Genomic DNA, 27,190 nt, shown 5'->3' with positions numbered 1-27,190 from the left:
TGTAAAATTGGGACTCTCTGATTTCAGATTTCTATTCCTCACAAAGGTATACATACCTAAAACATGCTGTTGTAAAACAGTACCAATGACTTGCAAACAGATTCCTTCTAGCTGCTGTGTTATCTGAAAGAGAACAAATATATGAAATCACAAAACCAGAAGACAATGGATTACTCAGTCTCTGCCTCCCAGACATCTATTTAATTAAAAATTCAGTATCAATTCAAAACAATAGCAGATTCATTTTGTTCTGAAATCTTTCCCAATAAACATATTTTTGTGACCAGGATGGAATGTATGACATACAAGAGAATAAACATAATGAGGATTACTACCACAATTTTTTAAAAGCATACAAGCACAAAGAAATTAGGAAAAAGTATTTTAAAATACTTGAAAAGGTCAACTCAATATTATCACTTCACAGTCTAAAATTCAAATCTTAACAGACTGATAAAGAACTTAAATGCTAAAGTTTATGAGATACCCAAAACATCGTTTCACCATATATAGTTCACATTAAGGATTCCCAATTGCATCTGACAGCTGAAAAAAAAGCACCCTCATGCCAATTTACATGGCCAATTCATGTTTAACATTCTGGGGATCTAGATACCTATTAAATACTATTTAGCTTATTTTCCTTCTAAATTTTTCTCATTAATTCCTTATCTAAAGGCTGGTATGGTAGAGTGAATTGATCCAACCATTCTGGATGGCAATTTGGAACTATGCCCAAAGGGCTATCTATAAAAGACTGTCTACCTTTTGATCCAGCCATACCACTGCTGGGTTATACTCCAAAGAGATAATAAGGAAAAAGACTTGTACAAAAATATTAATAGCTGCACTTTTTGTGCTGGCAAAAAATTGGAAAATGGGGGGGATGCCTTTCAATTGGGGAATGGCTGAACAAATTGTGGTATCTGTTGGTGATGGAATACTATTATGCTCAAAGGAATAACGAACTGGAGGAATTCCATGTGAACTGGAAAGACCTCCAGGAATTGATGCAGAGTGAAAGGAGCAGATTCAGGAGAATACTGTACACAGAGACACACTATGGCACAAGTAAATGTAATGGACTTCTCTACTAGCAGCAATGCCATGATTCAGGACAATTCTGAGGGACTTATGGCAGCACTGACACGTGTAGCCATTTTTTATGACATGTGGTTGCATGCTGAGGATGAAACATTTGCTGTAGTGTAGTGTAGTCACTCTGTGCACTATAGATGACAATTCTACCTATGTTAATTTACCCATTTTGGTTTATTAGGTATATTACAATTATACATTTTTATTATTTAAACTTTAAATATTATGAAATTATGTTTTTTTTTCCCCTCAAAGTGACACACCACCTGAGCTATGCTCTTTTTTTGGTAAATTGACACACCAAGCTCAAAAGGTTGTCAAACAGGTCTTGATCAATGTACTTGCATGTTGGCTACAGGGAGGGTGGGGGGAGGAAAAGAACATGAATCATGTAACCACAGAAAAACATTCTTATCTTGCTGAAGATACACATATAGGAAGACAATGCCCTTGATAAATTTCAAGGAGGTTGGTTCAAATAAGCTAAATTTCCCAAAAGAAAAATGGGGCAACTTTGTAAAGGACCAGAGAAGAGAAAAGAATTGCCCATATTCCTGTCCTCCCCCAAACCATGAAAGAAATGCATGAATTCCTTTGGAGAAGTACTATGGGGCAGCAGTCTTCTTACCTCTTTATGATCCTCCACTACACTAAGCAGTGTATCAATAGTGTTTAAGATTCCCATAGCTGTTACTGCTTTATCATCACTTCCTTCTTCATCTGGCCCAGTCTGGATAACTTGATTAAATGTCATGGCCTGGAAAAGTAGAATGTCTTATTTGTAATCCTAGTAACTTAACCACAAAGTGTTACTGCTCTGAAATAGTTGCCCATATTAATTTAATAGCTTCAAATTATGGAAGGCAATCAAAACAAAATACCATTTAAAAATCAGTCTTAGTTCAAGAAATTTTCAAAGAACATCACTAAAAGTTAGTCATTAACAGAACTATCACAACTAAAGAGAGATTCAGTCATTTCCTTTTTAGGAAATATAAGATATTCCTCCTAATATCAAATACAGCTTACTAAGCCTAGAATATTTGAAGAATTGATGTTTCAGTATCATGATCATAGTCTTTTGCCTTTGGTATTAAAATCAAGCGCATGTATGAAGGGTTTTTGGTGTTTTAGTTTTAAAATTATGTCCAGCTTTAAGGCAGGCCACTAACTTCATGTGAACATATGGTTGGGAAATCATACAGAAGTTCACACCTATTACCCTTTGTAAGTACCCATACTTAAATGACTACCTATTTGTAACCACCATGTACAATAAAATCAGTTTGCAAATGGAAAAGTACTTAAGAATCACCGAGTTGAGTTCATCTTCCACAAAACTGGACCAGTTTTCCAACACATAACCTGTAAGACTACAACACTTACCAAATGCTGTGTCATTTCAACAGCAATGGGAGTAACCTCTTCACTGTACTCGCAAATCATTTTCTGAATCACATTGGTTAGATCATCATTTTCTGTTTCTCTTATAATATGAAGAAGAGCCTGCATTACAGGCCTAATGAATGGTGTAATATATTCCTTAGCTGCAAGATAAAAAAAAAAGCTCAAATTATTTATATTTTATTCCTATTATACCTCACTGAACCTTCAGAAAAGACCTATGGAGGAGATGCAGTGAAAATATCTTAATCTCATCTTTAAATGTGGAAAATGGAAAAAAGGCTGCCCAGCTCAGAAGCAGGACACCAAAAATCAAACCATCTACCTTCTAGCTCAAGTCAGTGGCTCTTCCCTTTCCACTACTGCCCTCTACAAAACTGGACCAATTTTCCAACACATAACCTGTAAGACTGCAACACTTAACCAAACTCTGTCATTTCAACAGCAATGGGAGTAACCTAGGTGCCTTCAAATGGTAATGACAGCCCTGGTGACATGAAAGCTGGACTTTCTGTGCTCCACTGCCTAGAGCTACAGATTGTGTAAATGGAATTAGCTCACCCTCATTCATTCTTTAGACTTTAGCCACCAGGAATAATGTCACCCCACCCAACTTAGAATTAAGTGGGGAGGGGGAGGGAGGTCTGTGACCCACATGTGATAGTAAGTGACAAACCAAAAACAAGTGACTGCCCCTTGGGCATTCCAAAACAGGGTTGAAGTTGCCATTTGTCCCCATGAAATTGGAGATGGATGCAGGAAGTGACATAAGATGCTATCTTTTAAATATGATGGAAACTTCCTGTGAGGGGCTTTTGGCCTTTTGAACTTGGCGTTGAGATGAGCTCAGGTGAGACCTCAGACTGCTTCCCCTTGAACTGTCATGTAGGTAAGTTAGGCTGACTCTTTCCTTTTTCCCTTGGTGTCTCTGGAAGCTCTAGCCTCAAGAGGCCTCTCATCTTGGAAGAGGCCTTGTGGCTAGGAGCCTTGTTTTTAATTAACCTCTGTGCCCCTCTGCTGGGGCCTCTGAAGCCCTACTTGGTTCGAGCCTCTGGTCCAGGCCAGAGTTTCTCTCTCATTTTTCTCTACCTTCAACCTTCCTAATTGTAAATAAACCACCATAAAAGTCATCCTGACTCGGGTCTGTTATTTTGGAATCAAGTATTGCTGAATCAAGATTCCTGGCGACCAAACTTTAAATATACAGTCCAACCTAATCTTCTCATTTCCCCCCTTTGTAAGCTTTAGAATGTCTGAGAAAGAGGTAGGCATCAAAAGGCTTCTATTTAAGCAATCCTATTTCTATGTATCATTTCATATAAATGCAGATGTGGAAAAGTATGGGAAGATGTACATGAATTGAATGAACTGAGAATAAAGTGACAAAATGTGGAAAACAGACACACAAAAGTTACAAGAAGTTAAATGGAAAGAATGACTACAAAAAGAAGTAATGGTGTGTAATTATGATCCAATTTGTTCCCTAAGAAAGAGATGAACAAACACACCTTCCCCTTCACTGGGAGGACTATGAATGTGGACATTGCTGAGACTGAAATGTCAGTGCACGTGCTTATAAGTTTCACAGAATTTTAAAAATTCTCTTTCTTTTTAATTCTCTGATAGTGCACCCACTGGGGAGTTTGGGAGAGGAGGAAAAGGAAAGGATATAGAAATGAAGGGGATAAACCAAAGCAATTAATAAACAGTTAAAGACATCAAAAATAATTTGATGCAAAGATCCAAATTTACTTGGTAATATGTTACCTTTCTCCTGATTGCTGATCAGAACTTGAAGGGCAATAGCAGCTTCTACTTTCACAGGCATCTCCCTATCGTCAATCAGACAGCGTCTTGTCAGTTCCAAGGCTGTCTGCAGGTTCTGGTCACTTTTAAACTTCACTTCACAGAAATAATGAAGCACCCAGCAAGCCTTTAAAATATGTGTTAAACAAGCAAAAAAAGCCTTGATTAAACCATATAGAATGATGATTTTCTATAAATAAATAAGATGGGGTAAAAAAAACAACCATATCATAACCAGGCGTTATTAACAGCAAAGTTTATATGTCTGGGAGTTCGGAGGCTGACCAGTGGTAGGTTTGTCCAAAAAGACGTCACTAGGCCAGTACTATGATCCCATTTTTCTTTCTGGCTGCAGGATTATGTGTGGGCAGCAGCATCTGAATGCAAAACACAAACAGACAATGCTACCAGACACAGATGGAAACTATGCACACGAAGGCTGCGGCCATTTAAGAAAACTGTTCAACAGAAAATCCAAATAGTTCTGCACATCATTAATTACCAAAAGTGAAGAGACAAAGAAAAGCAAGTTTCCAAATATGCTCACCCTTGCTCTCATGTAGCCTAGGTCACTGCTGAAGAGAGGGAATACATGATTTTGCAACATGTACTCCATCTGATCCTTGTAGATCTTTTTCTGTTGATATATAAGGAGAATTATTTTTTGCTGAAGTAATTATTTTTTTATGAAAGTTGTTTGAGGAGAGGGACACAGGCCCAAAAAAAAAAAAAAACAAAAAACAAAAAAAACCAAACTTCAACAATTTAAGGCTAAAACAAAAACTGTCTATCACAGTTGACAGAAAAAAGCTTATACTGGCATTCTTAAATCATCCACTGGATTTGGTACTAAAATCTAACCCCCCCTCAGGATTATCATTTAGAATACTACATGCAATCCTAAGACCTCATAACAACATATTCCTGCAACCACATTCAGAAAGCTAAATATACTTTACATACATTTATGTGTGTGTCTCTGTGCATATATATACAAGGTCAGCCACCTGGGCATATTAATGCAAATTAAACAGTAAAACAAAGTATTCAACTTGGCAGTTTTCTTGGTCAAGGCCTGTGACTTCATCTGTGAAGAGAGCTCAAGGTGTGGACCTTAGGTAATCTGAAGGAATAAGAGCCCATGGAGCACTGATAGCCAATAAGCACACATCTAACATGTATCAAGAATAGGGCTTTAACTAATGTCTTTCTTATTCCAAAGCCAGTTTTTCCCCCTTTTCATGCTGCCTCTCACTCCACATATTATAATACTATATTAGAATAATGTAAAATGTGCCCAACAAACAAAAAATATCTACTATGAAAATGTGTTCCCCCAAATTAGGTGGCAGCTTTAAAAAAAATCATATTTTTACACAAAATTTTTACACAAAAATTTACAATTTAATGAATTCTAAAGCAAAAAAAAAATTCTTTGTATACTCTGGAATTTATATCTGCTTTTTGAGCTCATAGCTATTAAATGTTTGAATTAAAAGCAGGACATGTCAGTCCACAAAGATATGATTTTCCGCCAATGGCATTTACATATACCCATGATTCACTAATTAACTCAAACCAGCTGAATATTCAGGACATTATTCGGCAAGACTACAAGCACAAAGAAGAGACTTGCCCTTCACCCCCACATCTCTATACCTTTAGTAGGATTTCAGCCAAAGAACCAATCATATGTAGAGCACCATCTTTTTTCCGAGGATCAGCATTTGGCTCCGTAAGAATCTGATAGCAAAATCCCATTGTTTTCTGTAAGACCTAGATTAAAGACAAAGGACAACATTCTGAGCACTTAAAACTAAGATTCTTCATTTTCTACCAGAAAAATTTTAAAGAATTTATGATATTAACCTGCATAATGGACAGTAACAATATAAGGAAAAAACTCAGTAACAAAGCATAATTTGTAAAGCATTTAGTTGTGTTTGGATACATTTTAGAGCAATCAATAGATGGTTGTGAATATGTTGCCACAAATACTTAACTTACCTCTTTTCTCTTACTACAGGCTGTAAACAAGAGTGTCTGGGCAGCAGTAGTGGGGGAAATGAAGTCTTCAAACACATCTATAGGACAAATTGTACTGTAAGGTTAAAAGCATCTTAAATAATCCCCAACACCTAATACAATTTATGAAAAATACTTTTAATGAAATATGATTTGAGGTTCAGAACCTGGTTCACTATTTCCCTATATATCCATACAAAGCAGATACTACACAGAAGCTTCATCCAACTCTAAAACCTTCTAACTCCCCAACTTCTCTTTCAAACAATCCCAAGAACTCCTACTTTTCTTCACCTCAGCCACACAAAGAGGGTCACACATTTGAACTCATCATCATCCATAAATGTCCCATTTCCCTAATTAGAAATATTCCCCTTACTTAGGAGAAAGAACGCTATCCACATCCAGAGAAAGAACTGTGGGAGTAGAAATGCAGAAGAAAAACATGATCAATCATGTGGTTTGATGGGGATGATGATATTTAAATGATCACTATTGCAAATAGCAATAATATAGAAAAAGGTTTTGAACAATGATATATGTAAACTATCTTCCATTTTCAAATTCTTTGCCCCTTTGCCCTGCGGCTCAGTCAGTCCTGGTGATACCACCAACTGCCACTTTCAATTCTACTCAGAACCAAAGAACACAGATAGAGGCAGTACATTGGGTATATTACAAATTCCTTTTATCAAACTTTGTTAGGCTTTTCCTGCAGTAAGGCAGTCCTTTTATTCCCCACTCATTTAATTTCACCTATTCCAAATTAATTCCTCTTACCAACTTCCCAACTCTCAGCTGAGGACCCTGACACTTATTTTCCTGGAAAAAAAAAAAAAAAAGCCAAGCCCTTCAAAGTAAGCTCTCTATAGAGTACATTGTCACTGCATTCAAGAACTTTTTAAATTTATTTCTTTTAAGAATATGATTCTCTTTCTAACCCTAAGGCCTGTTGTCTTCTGAATTCTCACATGTCCAACAGTGTAATTTCTGGACTACTTTAAAATGTAGACATTGTACTTTCTATACAGCTCTATGGAAAGGAGCCAACTACTTTTACTACAGCATATGCCAAAGGAGAACTGTGTCGGAATAAAAGGACCTGTCTCATGCAATGCTAATTTTGCAGTAGAAACATGTATATTCACCTAGTAACAATTTATGACCAATTTATTGTCCTTGTTCAAAATAAAATATCCAATTAATACAGACTTTAAAAAGAGCTGAACCCAGGAGACAAGTCCATGGAATAAAGCACTCAAAGGTAAAATGCCCTGACACTTCAAGTCTACCAACCTAACACTGGGATGCAATTTTTGAAAAACATTGAAGTTCTTACCAAACTTCATGCGTATATATTCATAAGGATCTTCCTGCCAGAGCTCCTCATCAGCATCTGTATAGCACATCAATGGAAAAATAACATCTTGGATAATGCCCTGTAATTTAAAAGTTAAAAGTGACCATTTTGGATTTCAATGGCTTTAATTCTCCATAACATGTAAAGACTAGTAAAAAGAATGCATTTGTCTCAATAAATCATTAGCTACCTGCTCAGTGAGTAATTTAGCCTCACTCTTTCTTCAACTTGTAAACTTATGAAGGTAGCAGGCATATATAGGATATTTCAAGAATTCCATAGGGCTTTAATATGCAGTTGGGGCCAAACTTACCAACTCAGTTTTATATATTAAAAGCAAACTGACCAGTTGTAGAAATATTGGTGAATTACAATTAAAAAAATGAATCTGATGTGGTTTTATTGTCAAGTTCTTTCTTGTCAATTAAATCAAAACTGGCTACCATAGTGATATAATTAAATCTGGAAAAGACCCGAGGACCATGATGTCTTACCCTCCAATTTTACTGATAAAAAATAAGACTGAGGGAATTAAATAGGACTTTCTCTAGGTCATATTAGTAGAAGTCATTAAAGATAAGGTTTGAATTCAAGCTCTCCAAACCCAGAGTCAGTGTCTTTTTCAACATCCAGAGGGCAGCTGGGTAGCTCAGTGGAGTGAGAGCCAGGCCTAGAGACAGGAGGTCCTAGGTTCAAACCCGGCCTCAGCCACTTCCCAGCTGTGTGACCCTGGGCAAGTCACTTGACCCCCATTGCCCACCCTTACCACTCTTCCACCTATGAGAAAATACACCGAAGTACAAGGGTGTAAAAAAAAAAAAAAAAAAAAAAAAAAAAACATCCAGAGCTGCCTCTCATAAGATAAAGAGCTATGTGAAGCACCAAATTCTTATAACTGTTATTCATCTCTACCATAACAGTAGGACTAGGTAAACTAAATAACATTACTGAGCAAATAAAATTATATTTAGGTCATTTTATATTTTTCCTCTTTCTCCATATATATTCTATCTCTATTTCTATATGCACATGTGTGTATATACTCATACATATCCCATATTTCTATAACAACTGCCAGTCTTTAGAAAGAGAATTCTCACTTGTATATGAGGTTTTAGATTCTTCCACGTGACAGCATGTGACACTCCTTGATTGATATAGTTCAGTGTCTGTTGTAGAACTCGAGGAGCCATATATTGTTTTTCTTTGTATTGATACAGCACCTTCAGCAAAACCTATTGAGAAGGGTTAACAACAATATGTGATAACAAATAAGACATAAATGAGTATTTATTGATAAAAGTATAATCCCCCCAGTTCTGACACTAAAATACAAATACGCCTGGTATTATTTTTTTGATGTGGCCAAAGAAGGAATTTGTTTTGCTTATTTTCAAGAATTTTGTTGTTCTTTTTCTTCCTTGGGAAGACTAGGAGAGAGAAAATAATTTCTGTTCACTGAAAAAAAAAATGAAGTTAGGAGGAAAAATGAGGTTATTAATAGATTGTTTAATGATTTAAAAAAACCTTTAAATCATGTTATCTTTAAACAACTCTCATCTGAGTCCAAATTCATGAATATAATTTAAATCTGGTCCATCATAGAGAACAATTTCTACTGTGAAGTTTCAATCTGTTCCCTACAATGTTAACAGCATGATACCCTGCTTATCAAAAGGTAAACAGAAAGGAAAATTATATGAAAGCAATTATATGAAACAGAGAAAAGTAAGGTTAAAAAACTCAGATCATGAGTAAGCAAAGGAAATGAAGAAACAAAGGAGTAAAATATAAATATATCTACAAAAAATGCTGAATTTCCTACTGTCAAACATTGCTAGACTTATGTAGCCCCTTCAAATCTTTAGTGGATGATTTGTATGCACTTTTGTGGCCAGAAGGATTCATGATCTGGTAGATCAAGAAAAATTCAATATTCAGTACCTACTTTGTGCCATGCACTGTGCTAAGCTTGGGGGGGGGATTCCAAGAAAGGCAAAAAGGCAGTTCTTGTTCTCAAAGTGCCCATAGTCTAATAAGGGAAGTTACATGTAAACAACTCTGTATAATCAAGCTATATTCGAGGTAAATTGGGATAAAACAGAGGGAAGGCATTAGCATTCAGATGAAATTAGGAAAAACTTAAGAGGGATTTTAGCTAGGATGTGAAGGAAGATGAGGAGAAAGAGAATCCTATACATGGGAATGACTAGTGAAAATGAACAGAATGAAGAGATGGATTGTCTTGTGTGAAGAACAGTCAGGAGAGGTCAGTATCAGGTACATGGTGTAAGGGAGACTGTAAGTTGGGGGGGCGGGGGCGGAGCGGGGCTGGAGTTAGGGGCTGGGTTATGAAAGGCTTTGAATATACATAGTATTTTGTGTTTGATCCTGGAAGTGATATGACAGGGAGACATGGAAGGGTATTTAGTAACCTTCTGGTATTAAACCTCTATACTTAGTTAGATTGGTCTTTGTATGATAATGTATGTTTCTCAGGTCTAAACAGAGTCTTTCCAGTCTGAAAACTACTCCAAGAGCTAGAGTTCAGCTAGTAGTGTAGTCAAATCCAGGAGAACCATGATATCTTGAGGAAGCATCAGAACAGTTCAATTCTTACCTGCTGGACACCAACTGCAAATGCTTTTAGGAAGACTTCAGCAAATTCATTATACTCCTTGGAAACATTGCCAGGGCTTCCGTACCTAAAACAAAGTAAGAATCTCCAATAAACTTTTGTTATGCTTTACAAAAGTTCCCCCTTTGGGGTTTTAGGTAGAAAATATTTTTTAATGATTGGACACAAGGAAAGAAGTTTACCTCTCAAAAAGCCTTGCCAGGATATGTAAGGCCCACTTCTTACATTTCCACCATGGTAATTCTGGCCGATCATCCTCTTCAACTTGAAGGGTTTCCTTTTAGAAGAGATTCTATTAACTATGATTTTTAAAAATTAAGTAGAAGCTCTATTATCTCCAACTATAGCTGCAGAAACCAAAAATATCCCCCAATATACAAATCTTTCACTTAAACAAAGGAGGCTAGGAGTGATAAATAGTACCTTTGATATGGGTAAACTTCCAGTATTTTCTGTGAATCAGGATGATTTGTACTATAAGACTTCCAGACAAGGTGGTAGCCACTTGAGGTAAAATTAGTCTTTAAGTAAATCTAAGAAGAAACACCATCCCTCCAACTATTAGTGATAATCAGTTTAAAATTTAAAATTCCATAAGGAATTCTGATTCAAAGAATAAATAATACCTGGAATTCTTACTTCATTTAAAAAATAGTCAAATTGCCATAGCATGCAAACCAACAGAGCAAAATAGCAATAACTGTAGAAACATGCCACTTTACAAACTGTTTCAGGCCCTTTCCTTGAGAAGAGCAGGATGGTAGGTAGAACAGTCTCAGAATTCAGAAGCCCCTAATCAGGTCCTACTTGAGACACATACTGGCTAAACCTCTTAAGAGAATAAACTGCAAAAAATTCTGAATTATTGTCAGTGGGTTCTACAAGTTCCCTAACTGACAAACAGCCAAGGGATTTACAAATTATTCTCCTCCTTTCCTTAGAGGAAGTAAATCAGGTAAAAGCCCTCCTGACACAGGTAAAGATCAAATTTGGTACTCCATCAGAAAAATGCAGCACCTCTGGCTTACTCATTTGCTATTGGGGATTGTGACAATTCCAGTCTAACCTAGATTGCACATAAGACACTTGGAAGCAAAGAAAGAGGAAGGAAAAATCACCAGCATGGCTTTGATAAGGTCCCTCAGGGATAAGGGCAGATCTGAGATGAGGACCCAGGATATCTCCCTTTAGCTTTAGTGCTGCCTCCATGCATTAAAAGTTCTACCAACAGTAGACTTTTACTAATTCAATATGAAGAACTAATTCTGGGACTAAGGTCTGCAGAACGCCATGGCTGAAACTTGCTCATGCATGTAAACAAGAGCTCAGCAAGCCAAGACACTAACGGCACCCCAACCTAGAACCAATTATCCCTGTAATTTCAGGAAACTATATAGCTAGAGGAGTGGAGGAGCTTTGGCTCCACCTGTCAGTGACACAAAACCTCCTCTACGACTTACCCCACTATTGAACACACCTCAGGCTCTTCTAAGGCAGCTTCTCTCAAATGTCACTTTTGTGGTTGGTGACAAACTGATGAGGTGGAGGGATGGATAAGATTTTTATGTATGGTTAAGAACCAAGAAAATATTTTAAATTCCTGATTCAGAACATTAAAATCTCCAAACAAATGCTGCCAATTTAAAGGGGAAAGATATAATATCAAATTATCTTTTCACACACACACATGACTGTTTGCTCTGAATCATCTGATTAAGACCAGGTTCTTTGTTTCTAATTGCCTTAAACTGGCACAAAACCAACTAGGAAAGAAACTACTATCTCAGGGTCAAACTAGCTACAATACAGCAAAAGATAGCAGTAATATAGAAAGCATCCAGTTCAAAACTGTCCTAGGGAATCACTGCCCTTTCACACACATCAAAATGGAAGCATTCTAGATAAAGACTCAAACTTTGAGGGAAAGCTGATGAAATGTTTCTTGGTTAGATAATAAATAAATTGGTTAGGGTGCTAGAGTTCCAATCCCAACAAAAGTCCAAGTTGATAGCTCCTTGTCCCAAACTCCCCCCTAAAAGGACACATACTTACAGGTGGCACATCCCTGTTCACAACCGTCTTTAGAATTTCTATCCATTCTGTCAGATTTGCTTGATTTATCAGCTCCAATGGAAGAGTATACTTAAAAAAAAATTTAAAAAAAAAAAAAAGATTTTTAAAAAGTTTTTTAAAAAATTTTAAGTCAACTTCTCTTTAAATTGCACCAAAATTTTCAATTACCAATCAAAAGATTGTTTTCTGTATTTTCTGCTTTCTACTAATAAAAATGTCACATTTCAAACTCCAAATACTTTTTAAACTTTACAACTTTTTCTTCTTATTAGACATAACCAACTCTCTCAAGAACAATCTTTGTTCATTTTCCCTTAGAAGCTATATCTTCTAACTTATTTTACATAACTGATGTAACCTATCATATAATAACTTAATCTGGGGAATGTGGCTCCTATGATAGCAGACTATCTTTCTGTGAATAAAAGTACATGGTAATATATTAACTATTGAATAAGGTACTAAAAGGTGAAAGGTATCCAAAGGAGGATTACTTTAGGGGAGATCTATGGAAAATCATGGACAAGAGTCCTAAGAAGGATATCCACACTGAAGAAATCAATAGTTCAGAATACCTGAACAAGAGCATAGAAGATCTTGAATATCTGTTTCTGAATGAGGACTGATTGATCAGACTGATCAGGAAGAAGCTGAATAAAACGATCCTTAAGAACTGGTAGGAAGTGCTGCATTGCTGCTACCAATGGACTCCGTTCCTCTGGCTTCTTGTACCTTTGGGTTCAAATACAAAAAAGAATACCAAAGTCACAACTGTATGTAAAAACAACAAAAATTTCTTCATATCAGCATCTTTGAGAACACCTAAGGAGAACCAAACTTATTTCTAACACATGGGCAACACAGCTATGCTGACAGATAATTTCAATAGTAGCTGACCTGTAGGGGGGGAAAAGGGGAAGGAGGGGGGGATCAATTTGGTATATTTTCATCCTTTAGATATTTCATCATTGTCATTCAGCCAAAGGTTACTCACTTAGAAGTTCTCACTTAGAAGAAGCAATCTTCAGGCATAAAGTAGATATTATCAACTCTTATCTCACAAATGAAATCACAGGTTCAGAAATGATTTGGCTTGACCATGGACATATAACTAGCAATTTGGCAAAGCCAGATCTCAAACACTTCTGATTACAAATTCAGAATATCTGCCACAATGCCATGGTAATCACTTTCCCTTCAAAAAACGATAATCTTTTAAAGATTAAAGAAAAAACACAACTTAATAAAATGTGATGATTGCCACATGTCACTAGATCATTTTATTTTTCTCTCTTAAAATTCATTTAAGATAACTACTCTGAACAAACCCTATACTGGTAAGTAAATTTCACTTCCTTTTATTTTCTGACTCTTTCCCCAGGCACTTATAGTACATGCAGTGGAAAAAAAAATGCAAAATAGGATATTTGCAATATGATAAAGAGATGACTGATCTTTTAAAAAGCTGCTCCCCAGAGCGTGGGCAAAGTGAAACAATAAAAATAAAGGGAACACTGAGCAGTACCAAACATAGATGAAAATGAGTACATAAGATTATTAATCAGCATCCAAGGAAACGGTATTTTAAAAAATAAAGTAAAGATTAATCAATAACATGGGCCCATCTATAAAAGAATGCCTGCCCTTTGATCCAGCCATACCATTGTTGGGGTTGTACTCCAAAGAGATCATAGATAAACAGACTTGTACAAAAATATTTATAGCCCCGCTTTTTGTGGTGGCAAAAAACTGGAAAATGAGGGTATGCCCTTCAATTGGGGAATGGCTGAACAAATTGTGGTATATGCTGGTGATGGAATACTATTGTGCTCAAAGGAATAATAAACTGGAGGAATTCCATGTGAACTGGAAAGACTTCCAGGAGTTGATGCAGAGTGAAAGGAGCAGAGCCAGAAGAACACTGTACACAGAGACTGATACACTGTGGTAAAATGGAATATAATGGGCTTCTGTACTAGCAGCAATGCAATGACCCAGGATAATTCTGAGGGATTTATGGAAAAGAACGCTACCCACATTCAGAGGAAGGACTGCAGGAGAGGAAACACAGAAGAAAGCAACTGCTTGAACACTTGGGTTGATGCGGACATGATTGGGGATGTAGACTCGAAACCGACCACACCAATGCAACTATCAACAATTTGGAAATAGGTCTTGATCAATGACACGTGTTAAAACCAGTAGAAATGAGCATCGGCTATGGGGGGGTGAAGGGGAATGTAAGAGCATGAATCATGTAACCATGTTAACTTTTCTATAAAATAAAAATTATTAAATGGAAAAAAAATAAAAATAAAAAATAACATGGGCCCATGACTAACAGCATGAAGACTGTATGTAAACAGAATTAGCTAATGTGCACACCTAGTAAGGTTGATTCTTGACACAATTAAACTCAGAACATTTTTCTTTGGGAAGTCAATTTATAGTTTTTATAATTAACACTTGACATTCTAAAGATTTGTAACAAAAAGATATGTATTACTAGTCTTTTTGTTTTTTAAATAAATCCTTATCTTCTGTCTTAGAATCCATACTACATAGTAAGGACTAGGCAATGGGATTAAGTAAGAGTTGCACAGCTAAGTGTCTGAGGCCAAATTTGAACCCAAGATACCTGTCTCTAGGCCTGGCTCTCTTATCCACTGAGCCACCTAACCACCCCTACTAACAGTCTTTAGATAAAACTTATAACACAAAAGAGAATGGAAATGTCTTTCAATCTATAAATATCATTATAATTATCTACCTATAAAAAGATGCCATCTCCATGTTCTGGGAGACATTATATGATCTGAATGGAAATCCTGGCTATGGAGAAATCCTATTAATTTTATTAATTGATTAAGGTATTGAGCCAACTTACAATTAAACATGGCCAAGGGGGGGGCAGCTGGGTAGCTCAGTGGATTGAGAGCTAGGCCTAGAGATGGGAGGTCCTAGATTCAAATCCGTCCTCAGACACTTCCCAGCTGTGTGACCCTGGGCAAGTCACTTGACCCCCATTGCCCATCCTTATCACTCTTCCACCTAGGAGCCCAATACACAGAAGTTAAGGGTTTAAAAAAAAAATTTTTTTTTAAATAAAATAAAACAGGCTTCCTTTAAAAAAAAAAAGGCCAATGCTAGTTAGATGGTTTGTGTATATTTATGTTACTTAAATAATGTCACATCCTTATATTCTTAAGTAAAATTTCTGTTTCCAAGAAGCTATGCTGTAAAATTGTGTTATAAATTTGAGTCTATAATAGGTTCTACTTAACTCGGTACAGGAAACAAATCATTTGAGTTTTATAAATTTTTTTTTAAGTTCCATGAGAGCTCACAAAAACTATTTGAATATCTGAATCTTGTGATCTAAACTTAACTAGAAGTGGTTTTAAGAATCATGAACCTCTACATCTACTCTTTTTTTCATTTAAGGCACTCCACAATCTGATGTCTTTTTCTAATAGAAATGGCTTCTTTCACTACTCCATCACTAAATTTCCATTCTAGTTATATTTACCCTTCTTTTTTATTATCCTAAAAATATAGGGTTATGGTCATTGTGATCCAAATATAATTTCTCCTATCTGGCACTGCCTATTGGTCTAATTTATCTAAACATCAAATCCTATCCATTCTTCAATCAAAAATTTATTGAGCATCTCCCCTTGGGGGCCATTTTTCTCTAAGTTCTTCATCTAACACTGGCTCTTGTCTTTTATCAACTCTTAATCACCCTTAGGAGTTAAACTTCAAAGCACAAATTGAAAAAGCATTTATTAAGGTACTATTTATTATGTGTTAGGCATTGGAGACACAAAAGCAAAATTGAAGTAGCCCTTGCTCTTGAACTACTTATATTCTACAGGCAGGTAGAAAACAGAAAAATACAGAGAGGGAACATTAGCAAAGGCAGGGATATGGGAGAAAAATGATCATATGAGAAACAGTAAGGTGAATTTGGTGGATTGAATAATATATGAATTAGGAGTAACAGATTATATCATACTTTGAAAAAAGGTTAAGTCGAAATAAGTCTAACAACAAACAAAATGGTTCTTGATTTAAGTTTACTTCCTAAGAGGTAAAAACCACTAGCTAATTAATATTCATAGGATTACAAACGGAGATGACCAAATTATATTCAACACACAATTCAAAAGAATGTGTCTTGGTATATTTAAGAAATCTTAAATCTCCCCCTTGAGTTTCCTCTATCTATTGTTACCCTCATAGACTTTTTTTCCCCTAAGTATATAATCTGCAGCTTGAGAATGAGATACGTACTCATAGTTTTTCACCAGCTGATAAAGGCAAAGAAGGATTCCGAGCCAGCAGGCACTGTTTTCAGACTGAAGATAAAAACCAATTTTGTCCACAACTGCAGTCCAGCGGCTTGGATAATCATGTTTGATTATGTGATGAATACATGTAGTAAGCTGTACCCTGAAAGTTGAATAAGACATATAAATAGGAAAAATGCTATGATGAGTACATCATGCAATTATAAAGATATTTTATTAATCTGATTTATAAATGTAATTTCAAATTGTAACCTTGTCTTGAGAAACACAGATTCTATAAGCAACTGAAACAGTCACTCAAAATTCCATTTCCTTGTACAGTTTTGTGGACAGAGTAAGAGCCAAGAACTGCCAACAATCTTGGGCCATCAACAACTAGCTGCCTGACTGACTTAAGTCACTCCTATTCCTGGAATCTTTTTCCTCACCTATAAAACTATCCTTCCTATGCCATAGGGTTGTTGTGGTATGTGAAAATATATGAAAGCCCCTAAAGCATACAAATACAGAAAGGGCTACAATCCCTACCCTTCAAAGCTAGTACTGAGAGAAAGAGACCCATATACAAATAATTAAATTAGACATTAGATTATGATTAAGTGCAAAGGAAAAGTAAAAATTAGCATTTAAGATCCTCAAATGAAATGCACAAGGAAAAGATTATCATTTTAAAAATACAAGGTATTATTATTATTATATAACACTTGATATTGGGTTTATTGGTTGTATTGAGGTGTCTCAGGACAATCATCCCAAGATATTACATGCTTCCTCTGGCCAATTACAGATCAGGAAGTTGGCTTTAAACAATTAACTGACACTATAAGAATTTGCTTGGCTTGACTCTGCTTATTTTACAAGGGATTTGTAGGGTTTTTTTTCCCACCTTTCCAATGAAGGCAGTGTGAAGAGAAACAAATATTTGTTAACTTTCTTAACAATTCCTTAGAATGATTCCCCCTACCCTATTAATGATCTAACATTATAGATAAAAAAGCCTAAGACTATACAAAATATAAATCACACAGAACTCCTTAGTAAGAATGATTTAACAGATATATTCACTGAACAGTAAAATAACTTTTCATCTCATAACCATAAATAGTATACAAACTATTACTACCACAGATATCTAATACAGGGGCTTTTAAAAAAAAGACAAAGATAGAGCAAATAGGATATTACTGAAACAATGAATAATAGTTTAAAATACCTGATAAGTTCAGGAGAATGAATAATAGCTTCTACGATGTTTTCACGAATACAATGCCGATCTTCCTCGGGAATTGTATATGGAGGTATTTCCCCTGGTGTTGTTTCCCTATCAGGCCAATACTGAGTTATCATATTTTTCAAATAGATAACACCTGAAAGATATCAGGACAGGTAGAAAAAAGAATAGTTATGTGTCATGAACAGACCCTTTATGTGTTATTTATGATCACTGAAAAATCAAAAGTACTTTCAAATTAACTCTGACTCTTTGAACAAAAAAGCATCATTACTTATATTTCAGAAGTTAAGTAAAATTCAGCTATTGGTTTTCTGGAATACAAACAGTATAGCCTAAATCAAATACTATATATGAATCATTTTTTTAAAGGAGATCAAGATTCCAAGTTATTAGATTAAAAAACAATATGAAATGAAATTTGCTTAGGGCAAATGGCAATTTGTAAGACTTCTCTAGATCTTGGGTAATTTGTTAAATAAAAGTGTTCTTCAATGCTTTCAAAACAGTATCAAATGACAAAATCAGTTCATATACCACATTGCTAATAATCAAAATGATTTTACTCAAACCATTAGGAAAAGTATTTTGCAGCACAATGCATTACTATCCTAAGTGCAATCTATTTCAAATGTCACTTAGAATACCAAGAGACTCAAAAGTAGTTTTCACTGTTCAGTGGATCCTAGACCACACCTTCTCATCAGCAATCAGAATGCTGTACTTGCAAGTCTGATAGTTACCAAGCTGAACTAAAAAAATGAGACTACAGCAGAACATACAACCTGAACAGTGTTCTTTAGACATACAGAACAGCTCTAAATTATAAATGTAAAGTTATTAGAAATGGCTCAAGATACCAATTACTGAAAAGTAGTGGCTCTCTAATTTGTAATTTATTAAAGCATCTATGCATAAAGTATAACCTGTTTTAAAAAGAATTCAAAAGTCAACCCATTGTCTCACTCTTCTAAAGATAAGTGATACAACTAGAGCTAATTATTGCTACTTTCCTTCTATTTGCAACTTGCGTATTATGCAAATTTTAATATGTCATCAAAAGAATAGACAAAGAGTTCTGGTATTCTAACCCCAAAACTAATTTTCTAACATTATTAGATTCAATTAATTTTGCTGCAAGTATTATCTCAAGTCTCTGAAATTTAGTCAGGTCTTCAAGAGCCAAGAAGAGCTCTAACTTTCACCCTAAACTGTGACCTACCCTCCATTGCTTAGGATTCAAAATGACCCTTTTTAGTGATCTAGAAGTATAAATAATGTGACTAAGGCTATAGCCGATAATACTAAACTTCAATACTTTATAAGAAAATATACAAACTGTGAACCAAGTTCATGTTTCCTACAGCGTTATTATATATAAAATAAGGTCAAGCATATAAATGGGTAAAACAACAGTAAGCTCTATGATTACTGCTTCTCAGACAAGTTTTTAATACATAAGTAGTCCTTAAACTGTAGGCCATCAAATTAATCACCTTTCACAGGCCACAATCAATAATAAAAACACGTAAAGGAAAAGACTCTTTGGACACATCTTTCTAAACCATATATAAACATTCCAAGTTCACATTTAGTTATTAGCAATCTTTTAATTTTTTTTTAAATTATACTTTTGCTCTAAGCACAAACAGGTTCCCACTGACCCACTGAAAAACATAGGTAGGTATTAATGACCCAGGATATTGGATCCTAGCCCAATAGGCAGAAAAACCACTAAACATGCCATTAGATAAAAGTCAGTTCAAGGGGCAGCTGGGTAGCTCAGTGGATTGAGAGCCAGGCCTAGAGACAGGAGGTCCTAGGTTCAAATCCGGCCTCAGCCACTTCCCAGCTGTGTGACCCTGGGCAAGTCACTTGACCCCCATTGCCTACCCTTACCAATCTTCCACCTATAAGTCAATACACAAAAAAGTTAAGGGTTTAAAAAAAAAAAAAAAAAAAAAAGTCAAGTTCAATGGTGAACTTAAAAAAAACAAAACACACATTTGCACATTCAAAAGAAAAAAGGTCTCTGCAAACTTGCCTGCCTGTCTCACTGGTAAATCCAGCTGCTCCGACATGGTGATTTGTAGCAGAGTTGAAACAAAGTTCACAGACTTGTGGGCCTACAAAAGCAAAGGAGATGAAATTTTAAAGCTCTTTACAAGTAAGACTTAAAGGACATTTACCGTGGTCAACTCAACTAAAAACAATTAAGGAACATCAATTAAGTACTTCTTAAGACTTAAAAAATCTGTACCCCCATCCCACCTCTCCAGACTGATAGAAAAGGACACTCCTGTTCCCCTCCTCCCAACATCACCCTACTCAAGCCAAACTGGTCTGTGTTCATTGTCTCCTAAACATACCTCACATATTCCTACCTCCACTTCTTGCTTACCACCCACATGCCCCATCAAAAACAGATCTCAGTCTTGGCTTATTTCACGATACAACTTAAAAATCATACTTCTTGTTCTACAATCTTGCTTAATGAAGTTATAAAGATATTATTTCTCTCTGAAAAATCAAGTTTCTTTGATACATATATGCTACTTCCATTTGTAGTCATGTGCACACAAGCCTAATGCTCCAAAACTGTGAGATCCCAGAAAGTAAAGTAATTGTTTAACTCTCACATACTATTTTACATTTAATTTATAGTTATGTATTTAAAGTTGTCCTGAGGGGCAGCTGGGTAGCTCAGTGGATTGAGAGCCAGGCCTACAGATGGGAGGTCCTGGGTTCAAATGTGAACTCAGATACTTCCTAGCTGTGTGACCCTGGGCAAGTCACTTAACCCCCATTGCCTAGGCCTTACCACTCTTCTGCCTAGGCAGAAGGTAAGGGGCCCGGCATGCAGTGTCTGAAGGTTCTAGAACGTTCACCATCACTTCTGCTTTAGTACTGAAATTTTGCATCATTTCTAAGATGGAAGATAAAGGTTTTTTAAAGGGGGAGATAGAGAAAATGTTGGGCATGGTTTAAAAGTTACGTTGATCAAACAACCTGAGATGGTCAAATTTAGAAAAAATGAATATGTAACTAGTAAGTGAATTAACACTTTTTTTAGTGGTCAAGAACTGGAAATAAAGTAGATGCCCCTTGGTTGAGGAAAAGCTATACAAATAGTAACCCAAAATATTATTAGACTGCTATAAAAAATAATAAACATGAAGAACAGAGGAAAGTATGGAAAGACATGACCTGATAACAGAACTAAGTAAGCAGAGCAAGGAAAAGTATGTGAATAAATCAATGCAAACATAAAGAACAATAAAATCCTAAAGCTGATGTGAAATTACACTAAAGCTGGTTAAGTGAGAGAGGTAAGAAGGTGCACCTCTCCTTTCTCGGAGGGGTGATAAGGCCATGGGAGTGGAAAGCAATCAAGTGGAACTGATGAGTTGATTATTTTTGCTAAGTTATTTCTTCATTCTTTGTCATAGGGATGGTTCTTTGGAAAGGACAAGAAATGGACTTGAGAAGTGATGGTGATGTCAGAGAGTAACAATAGCTAAAATTTAAATAGTCCGGATTATGTTTCAGGCCCTATGCTAAGTGCTTTTACAAATATTTCATGATGAGGGGAACAGTTTCAGAAAAACATGAGAAGACATATTAAATGATAAGAAATGAAGTGAGCAGAACCAGGTCATTGTACACAGTAACAGCAAAAGTGTAACAATCATCAACTGTGAAAGTCTTAGCTAATCTATTCAAGAAAATGATCCAAGACAATTTCAAAGGACCCATTATGAAAAAGACTATCTATTTCCAGAAAGAAGTGATGAGGTGAGTGCAAATTGAAGCATAATTTTTATTTTTCTTGCCTTTTTGGGGGGGTTTGGGGGGGTGCAAATTGGCTAATATGGAAATGTTTCATATTACTCCATATGTATAACTAATATTGCTTGCCTTCTTGAAGAGGGGAGGGGCTGGAGGAAAGAATTTAGAATTCAAAATTTTTAAAGTAATTTTTTAAGAAAACAGTATGTAATTCAATCTTTACTATAATCCTGGGAGGCAAGTGCTATTGTTATTCTCATTTTGCAGATGAGGAAACTGAGGCAAAGAAGTTAAGTGACTTGCCTCAGGTCACAGTGCTAGTAAGTATCTGGGGCTAGATTTGAACTCAGGTATCCAAGGCCAGGCACTTTATCCACTGTACCATCTCGCTGCACCAACAAAATATGTCAAGGATTAAAATACAAATTATGGTGCTGACTGCCTTTTCTGTTAGTAGTAGGTAGAGATGGGAATTGTGATCTCACTGGTAGCCTTCTGCTGGGACAAATTAGCACATTCTCTCCAATATGTAGACTAAGTAAAGGGAAATTAAGTGATTTTCTCAGGGAAATCCAGTCAGTGTTAGTTCATTCTCTATCCCTTCCCTGTGCCGTGCTGGTAACATAACTTTTCAGATACACTGAGAAAAATCATAAAATGGAATAATTAATTTCCACAATCGTGGAAATGGTTGTTTTCGACCCAAATATCATCAGGGTCTTTACTAAACAGTGCATAAGAGGCTTTATCTAAATAAAAACACTTCACAGTGAGGCCCTGTTAGGCAGTAAAATAAGCACTGGCAGAATAGAGATCACAAGAGCTCTTTACAAGTTCCAGCTATGACTCACATTAGACAATTGGAACTGTAAGTCACTGAAGCCCTGTCCTTCACCCCCAGGCCTTCAGGGCCTCAATGCTAGGGACTCTACCTTGAAACATTACTCTGACATGTTGGCACCCCTTTATTCCTGATAAAGACCAAGATATATTAGGTGGGCCATACCCCCACTTCTCTCTCCCAGCTTTGTTTCTGACTTTCCATACAAATCTCCATGAAGGTGTCCTCTACTTTTCAGCTCCCCAAGGGTGTTATCTGCTTCTATTAGAGTCTAAGTTCCTTGAGGGAAGGAGCTTTCTTTCTTTCTTGTATTACGTTCCTCTCTCCCTTTTAGCACAGTGCCAGGCATACAGTACAGACTTCATAAATGAATGAAGCATTTATTAATGTTTATTATTTATTATTAACTTATTGCAAAGTATTACCTAAGTGTTGGATATACAAATATAAAACAGAGACTGTCCTTACTCTCAAGGAGCTCACATTCTAATGGGAGAGATAGTACTTATATATGACAGACTACAGCTTCAAGTGAGATGGGGAAGTTCCCAGGTCATTAGGGTATATCCAACAATTGGTTGGAATTGCTGCCATTTTGTGGGGTTAGGGTTCAGCGTTGACTTTTATCAGGACCCATGAGTAGATGGTGCTCAAATTTGACTTATGCTGCTTCCTGATTATCTGGAGTACCTTGGGCTTACCCCGTGTGGGGATATCTGTAAAGGCTGAACTGGGAAGAATAAGTACTTAATGTCTTTGGTATCTTCATCTATAAAATTAGTATAATTATGAATACTCTGCCAATAGCTGAAAATGTTTTATAACATAATATAAAAATGAAAGAGATTTGTGAAAATGAGCCACACATGCACACATTCCAGTAGCAATGAAAGGCACAGTGATTTTAAGAAAAAGACTTGGGATCAGAAGGCACTTATGAAGTGCTTGGCACATAATACACACTTAATAAATGCTATGCTTAATGACTGACTGACCTGGCTCTGAAACTATGAGCACAGGAAATTTACTTCTCTGCACCTCACTGTCTTCATCTATGAAATGGGGAAAATACTACTATAGTGTGGTTATGCCAAAAAAGCTTTATGCCTCCATCACCCAGCAGACTGACAGAGATGACCAAAAAAGGATGGGCTAGAGGAGGGTAGGCATGGTGATGCATTGCGCTGGAGCTAGGAATTGGTTCGACCTTCTATAAAGCAGTTTGGAATTATACTACACACTTACCCACAGAACTCCAGTCCCGCCATCGCACTCCTCGACCCCCCCGTAAAATCCAAAGAGTTCAAAGACAAAGGAAAGGGGCCTTATGCACAAAAAAACTATAGAAGAATTGACAACAAAGTGGAGGCCCCATCAATTATGGTCTGACTGAACAAATCATATAGAATACAAATTATAATGAATATTCTAATTCTAAAAAATGATGAAAAGCATGGATTCTGAGAAAATCTGAAGGGATGAAAAATTAAGTGAGCAGAACCAGGAGAGCAAATCAGACATGTGCTACCAATAATGAAAACAACTTTGAAAGAGCAGAACACGAGTTGATGTAGAATGAAGAAAAGAGAACCAGGAAAAACATACACAATGACATCTATGTAAACAGAAATAACAACAAAAACTTGAATGCTCTATAATTACAATATAAAAAAATGATTTTTTTAAAGTATTAAAATAAGGTTCAAAAGTTATAGCCCTTGCCTACTCACATGATGATAAGTGAGCATCCCTGAATGTTTCTCCTTGGGGAGAAGAGATTTGTTTAAATATATGAAGATGAGAAAACATACCAGATCAACCCTTCTATATTAGTAGGGTTATTAGGAGGGGTAAGGAAGAGGAATGATTAAATGACAAAATCTAACAGAATTAGAAAAAAACCTGAAATGAAAATATTCAAAAAGTTCTGATAGATTTCTACAGGTGACCTATCACAACTTTAAAATATACTCTATCTTATAAAGAAATGAAATCCAATGAGGGGTGTGTGTGTATGTGTGTATCTAAAGTCCTCAATTGGGGTGGCAAAGTTTTAGATGTATGTACTTTAGATAGGGTTTCCTGCAATCTAAAAATTTATCTTTCATACTTGCTTGCTCTGACGCTTGAAATATTTGTAACAGAAAATAACCCTTTCATCCACTATTAGAAATAGGGCTTAAAATTTAAATGCTCCTGGTAAAGGTGAGGTGCCTAGGCAATTTACATTAAAAGTATAAAAGGGGCAGATTCTTTCAAATAATGTTTTAATAGCAGGAAGAAGGAAGCTCTGACACTGAAGTAAACAACAGATACTGACTGATAATGAGACTGGTAATTCTAACATTCAAATTTTCCTTAGGAACTAACCTCATTTCATTAAAAAATAATAAATGCATTTTCTTTTTTAAAAAGATAAATCATTAAGCTGAATCTTCCTAATTGCTAATTCAAATAAGGTCTTGCACTTCACTGAATAATAAAATTAAAAATATCATGGGTGAACTAAGCAAATGTTCCAAGTTTTACATTTTTCTAACATCAGCTCAACAGGCTCTAAACAAATACATTTTAATTTTAGTTGGTTGTTTAGTTACCTAAAGTCTTTCTCCAGCTAACTGGGACAGATTAAAACCCCTGGCAAATGCCAGTTTCACTTAAGGTTAGAGTCCTGGTTTGGGGATGATTTTGTGTTAAAAGTTGCAGTACTGGCATAGTTCTTAGTTCAGTCTGTCTGAACTGAATGCTATTTTTAGAAAAGCAGAGACAGGAAATTGTTGGACTCTCTACAGCCTACTGATGAATTTCAACCTAAACATAAAGGCAACTGAAGCTCCCATACCTCCAAATAGAACTGCCAATTTGAAAGGAAAAACCATTTTTTTTCCTCAGAGGTTTCAAGAGACATATTTATGAATAATCCATAAATGCAATCTTTATTAGATATCCAGGTGAATAAAACCAAACTAAACCAAAATTGTTAATGGTTCATTCCTTAAGGGTTCAGTAGTAAGAGCATTAATATAAAAAAAAAGCAAACTTCTTATTTAATTTCCCCTGCTCCCATTCAAATCATCTTATAGATTATCAATAGCAAGTTCCCTTTTTAGAAATCTGAAAACACCATAGGTAAATATACACCTTGCCCTAGACAACTCACTCAGTACAATAGGGTAATGGTCTTCCAATTCATTAGTGGTACTGAGTCTTCCAGTTCTCCTTAAAGTTACTATTTCAACCATGCAAACTAAAATAAGACCATGTACAGAGTATTAACATTAAACAGCCAAAACATACAGATTAACTCTGCTTTTTCTGTCCAGCATAATTTGAGACCATTTCTTTTAAGTAGGCATATTTCATATGGATATCCTCCATGTCCTCTTTTCCAGAGGCAGACATCATCAAGAGCCAGACATCATAGTAGCTAAGAGTGAGGGAGGTCATGTTGGCAGAATGCCATAGCGGCTGGTCTAAGTCTAGATTCAATATGCCCTACCAAATATGGCACTTAATAGAGGCCAAATCCCTGTTCCCACTTCAAACTGGCTCCCAAATACAGGGCCAGAAAAGAAAGCAAAGGTAATACACCCAAGCAAAGCAAAGGTACTTCACCTAACATAGAATTTAGAGTTGAAAAGGATCATAAAATCATAAAAGATCATCCAGTTGAACTCTTCATTTTACAGACAAGATAAATGAGGTCCTCTGGGATTTATAAATGGTAGCAAAAGTGATATGTGAACTAAGATCTTCAAACCTGTACTTCATTGTAACCACTCAACCAATATACCATGCTGGCCCCTCCCTATCAACATGCTTTAACATAGAGAAATTTAAGGAAGAAATATGCCTCTTCACCACATTTCTACTTTCTTCAATGACTTTCAGCTCCAATTTCTAGTCACACTGGACTCACAATCATCTGCAAGGACTTTTTTCTTCAATTTACATAGGCTCTCATCATCATTTAGAACTATTTATTTCAAACTCTGAGCTCCTGCTGTGACCATTGGCATCTTAAGCATCCACTTCTTCCATTCATTAGATAAACACCCGCAACTTCTTACAGTCCCTTAGCTTTACCTTTACACCTAATTCTGTCAGTTATTTCATTATTTTATCTCTTTTACAGTGTTATCTTGACCTTTGGCCCCACCAATCTCTGGGTCAGTTGTCATCTAGTTTCACCAATTCTGCTCTGAGTTATCAATTCAAATGGCTGTTCTAACCAACAATGTCCTGCTTAAAAAAATCATTTCAACTCCCTATGTCCCTGCCACTCCATAAAGGCTGTTCCAAATCATTTTCACACTCAAAACCCAAAATCCTCCTCTATGCACAACTCAGAAGATAATCTACACCTAAGTACCTCAAAATTTCTATCCTTTTCAAGGCTAAGCCTCCCTAAATGTGCTAATGAACCCTGCACTACTTTTATTTTTTTTATTTACCTTTCTTCTATATTGTCTTCTTTCCTTCTGTCCAAAAGGAGACTAAGATTTTTCCCATTAAGCTAGATGTAAAGCGACTAAAATGCTGAAACTTTCTGTCCCAAAGTTCCCACTACAAGGCTTATATTGTAAGGAAATCAATGACAAAAAGAAAGGCC

General features: G+C 36.0%; 1 protein-coding gene and 1 non-coding gene across 2 annotated transcripts in view; both read right to left on the bottom strand.

Annotated features, from left to right (window-relative positions):
• The window catches only part of IPO7 (importin 7), a 52,360-nt gene that overhangs the window by 8,860 nt on the left and 16,310 nt on the right, over nucleotides 1–27,190 (bottom strand). The window contains exons 2-18 of the mRNA XM_044681820.1: nucleotides 23,824–23,902; nucleotides 19,993–20,074; nucleotides 17,931–18,084; nucleotides 16,701–16,859; nucleotides 12,980–13,136; nucleotides 12,384–12,473; nucleotides 10,514–10,608; nucleotides 10,314–10,398; nucleotides 8,794–8,928; nucleotides 7,673–7,772; nucleotides 6,316–6,392; nucleotides 5,968–6,084; nucleotides 4,856–4,945; nucleotides 4,270–4,435; nucleotides 2,485–2,645; nucleotides 1,727–1,855; nucleotides 57–123 (exon numbers count right to left, since the gene is read on the bottom strand). Of these exons, the coding sequence (XP_044537755.1) occupies nucleotides 57–123; nucleotides 1,727–1,855; nucleotides 2,485–2,645; nucleotides 4,270–4,435; nucleotides 4,856–4,945; nucleotides 5,968–6,084; nucleotides 6,316–6,392; nucleotides 7,673–7,772; nucleotides 8,794–8,928; nucleotides 10,314–10,398; nucleotides 10,514–10,608; nucleotides 12,384–12,473; nucleotides 12,980–13,136; nucleotides 16,701–16,859; nucleotides 17,931–18,084; nucleotides 19,993–20,074; nucleotides 23,824–23,902 (1,943 nt within the window). The remainder of the gene's footprint in view (nucleotides 1–56; nucleotides 124–1,726; nucleotides 1,856–2,484; nucleotides 2,646–4,269; nucleotides 4,436–4,855; nucleotides 4,946–5,967; nucleotides 6,085–6,315; nucleotides 6,393–7,672; nucleotides 7,773–8,793; nucleotides 8,929–10,313; nucleotides 10,399–10,513; nucleotides 10,609–12,383; nucleotides 12,474–12,979; nucleotides 13,137–16,700; nucleotides 16,860–17,930; nucleotides 18,085–19,992; nucleotides 20,075–23,823; nucleotides 23,903–27,190) is intronic.
• On the bottom strand, nucleotides 4,568–4,751 carry LOC123253167. The gene has a single exon (XR_006506555.1). It is a non-coding gene; the product is annotated as a small nucleolar RNA SNORA23 (small nucleolar RNA).

The sequence above is a fragment of the Gracilinanus agilis genome, chromosome 6, assembly GCF_016433145.1.
Source record: "Gracilinanus agilis isolate LMUSP501 chromosome 6, AgileGrace, whole genome shotgun sequence".
Classification (NCBI taxonomy): Eukaryota; Metazoa; Chordata; class Mammalia; order Didelphimorphia; family Didelphidae; genus Gracilinanus; species Gracilinanus agilis.
Note: the sequence above shows the minus strand (reverse complement) of the source record. Positions and strands in the feature narration are given on the sequence as shown.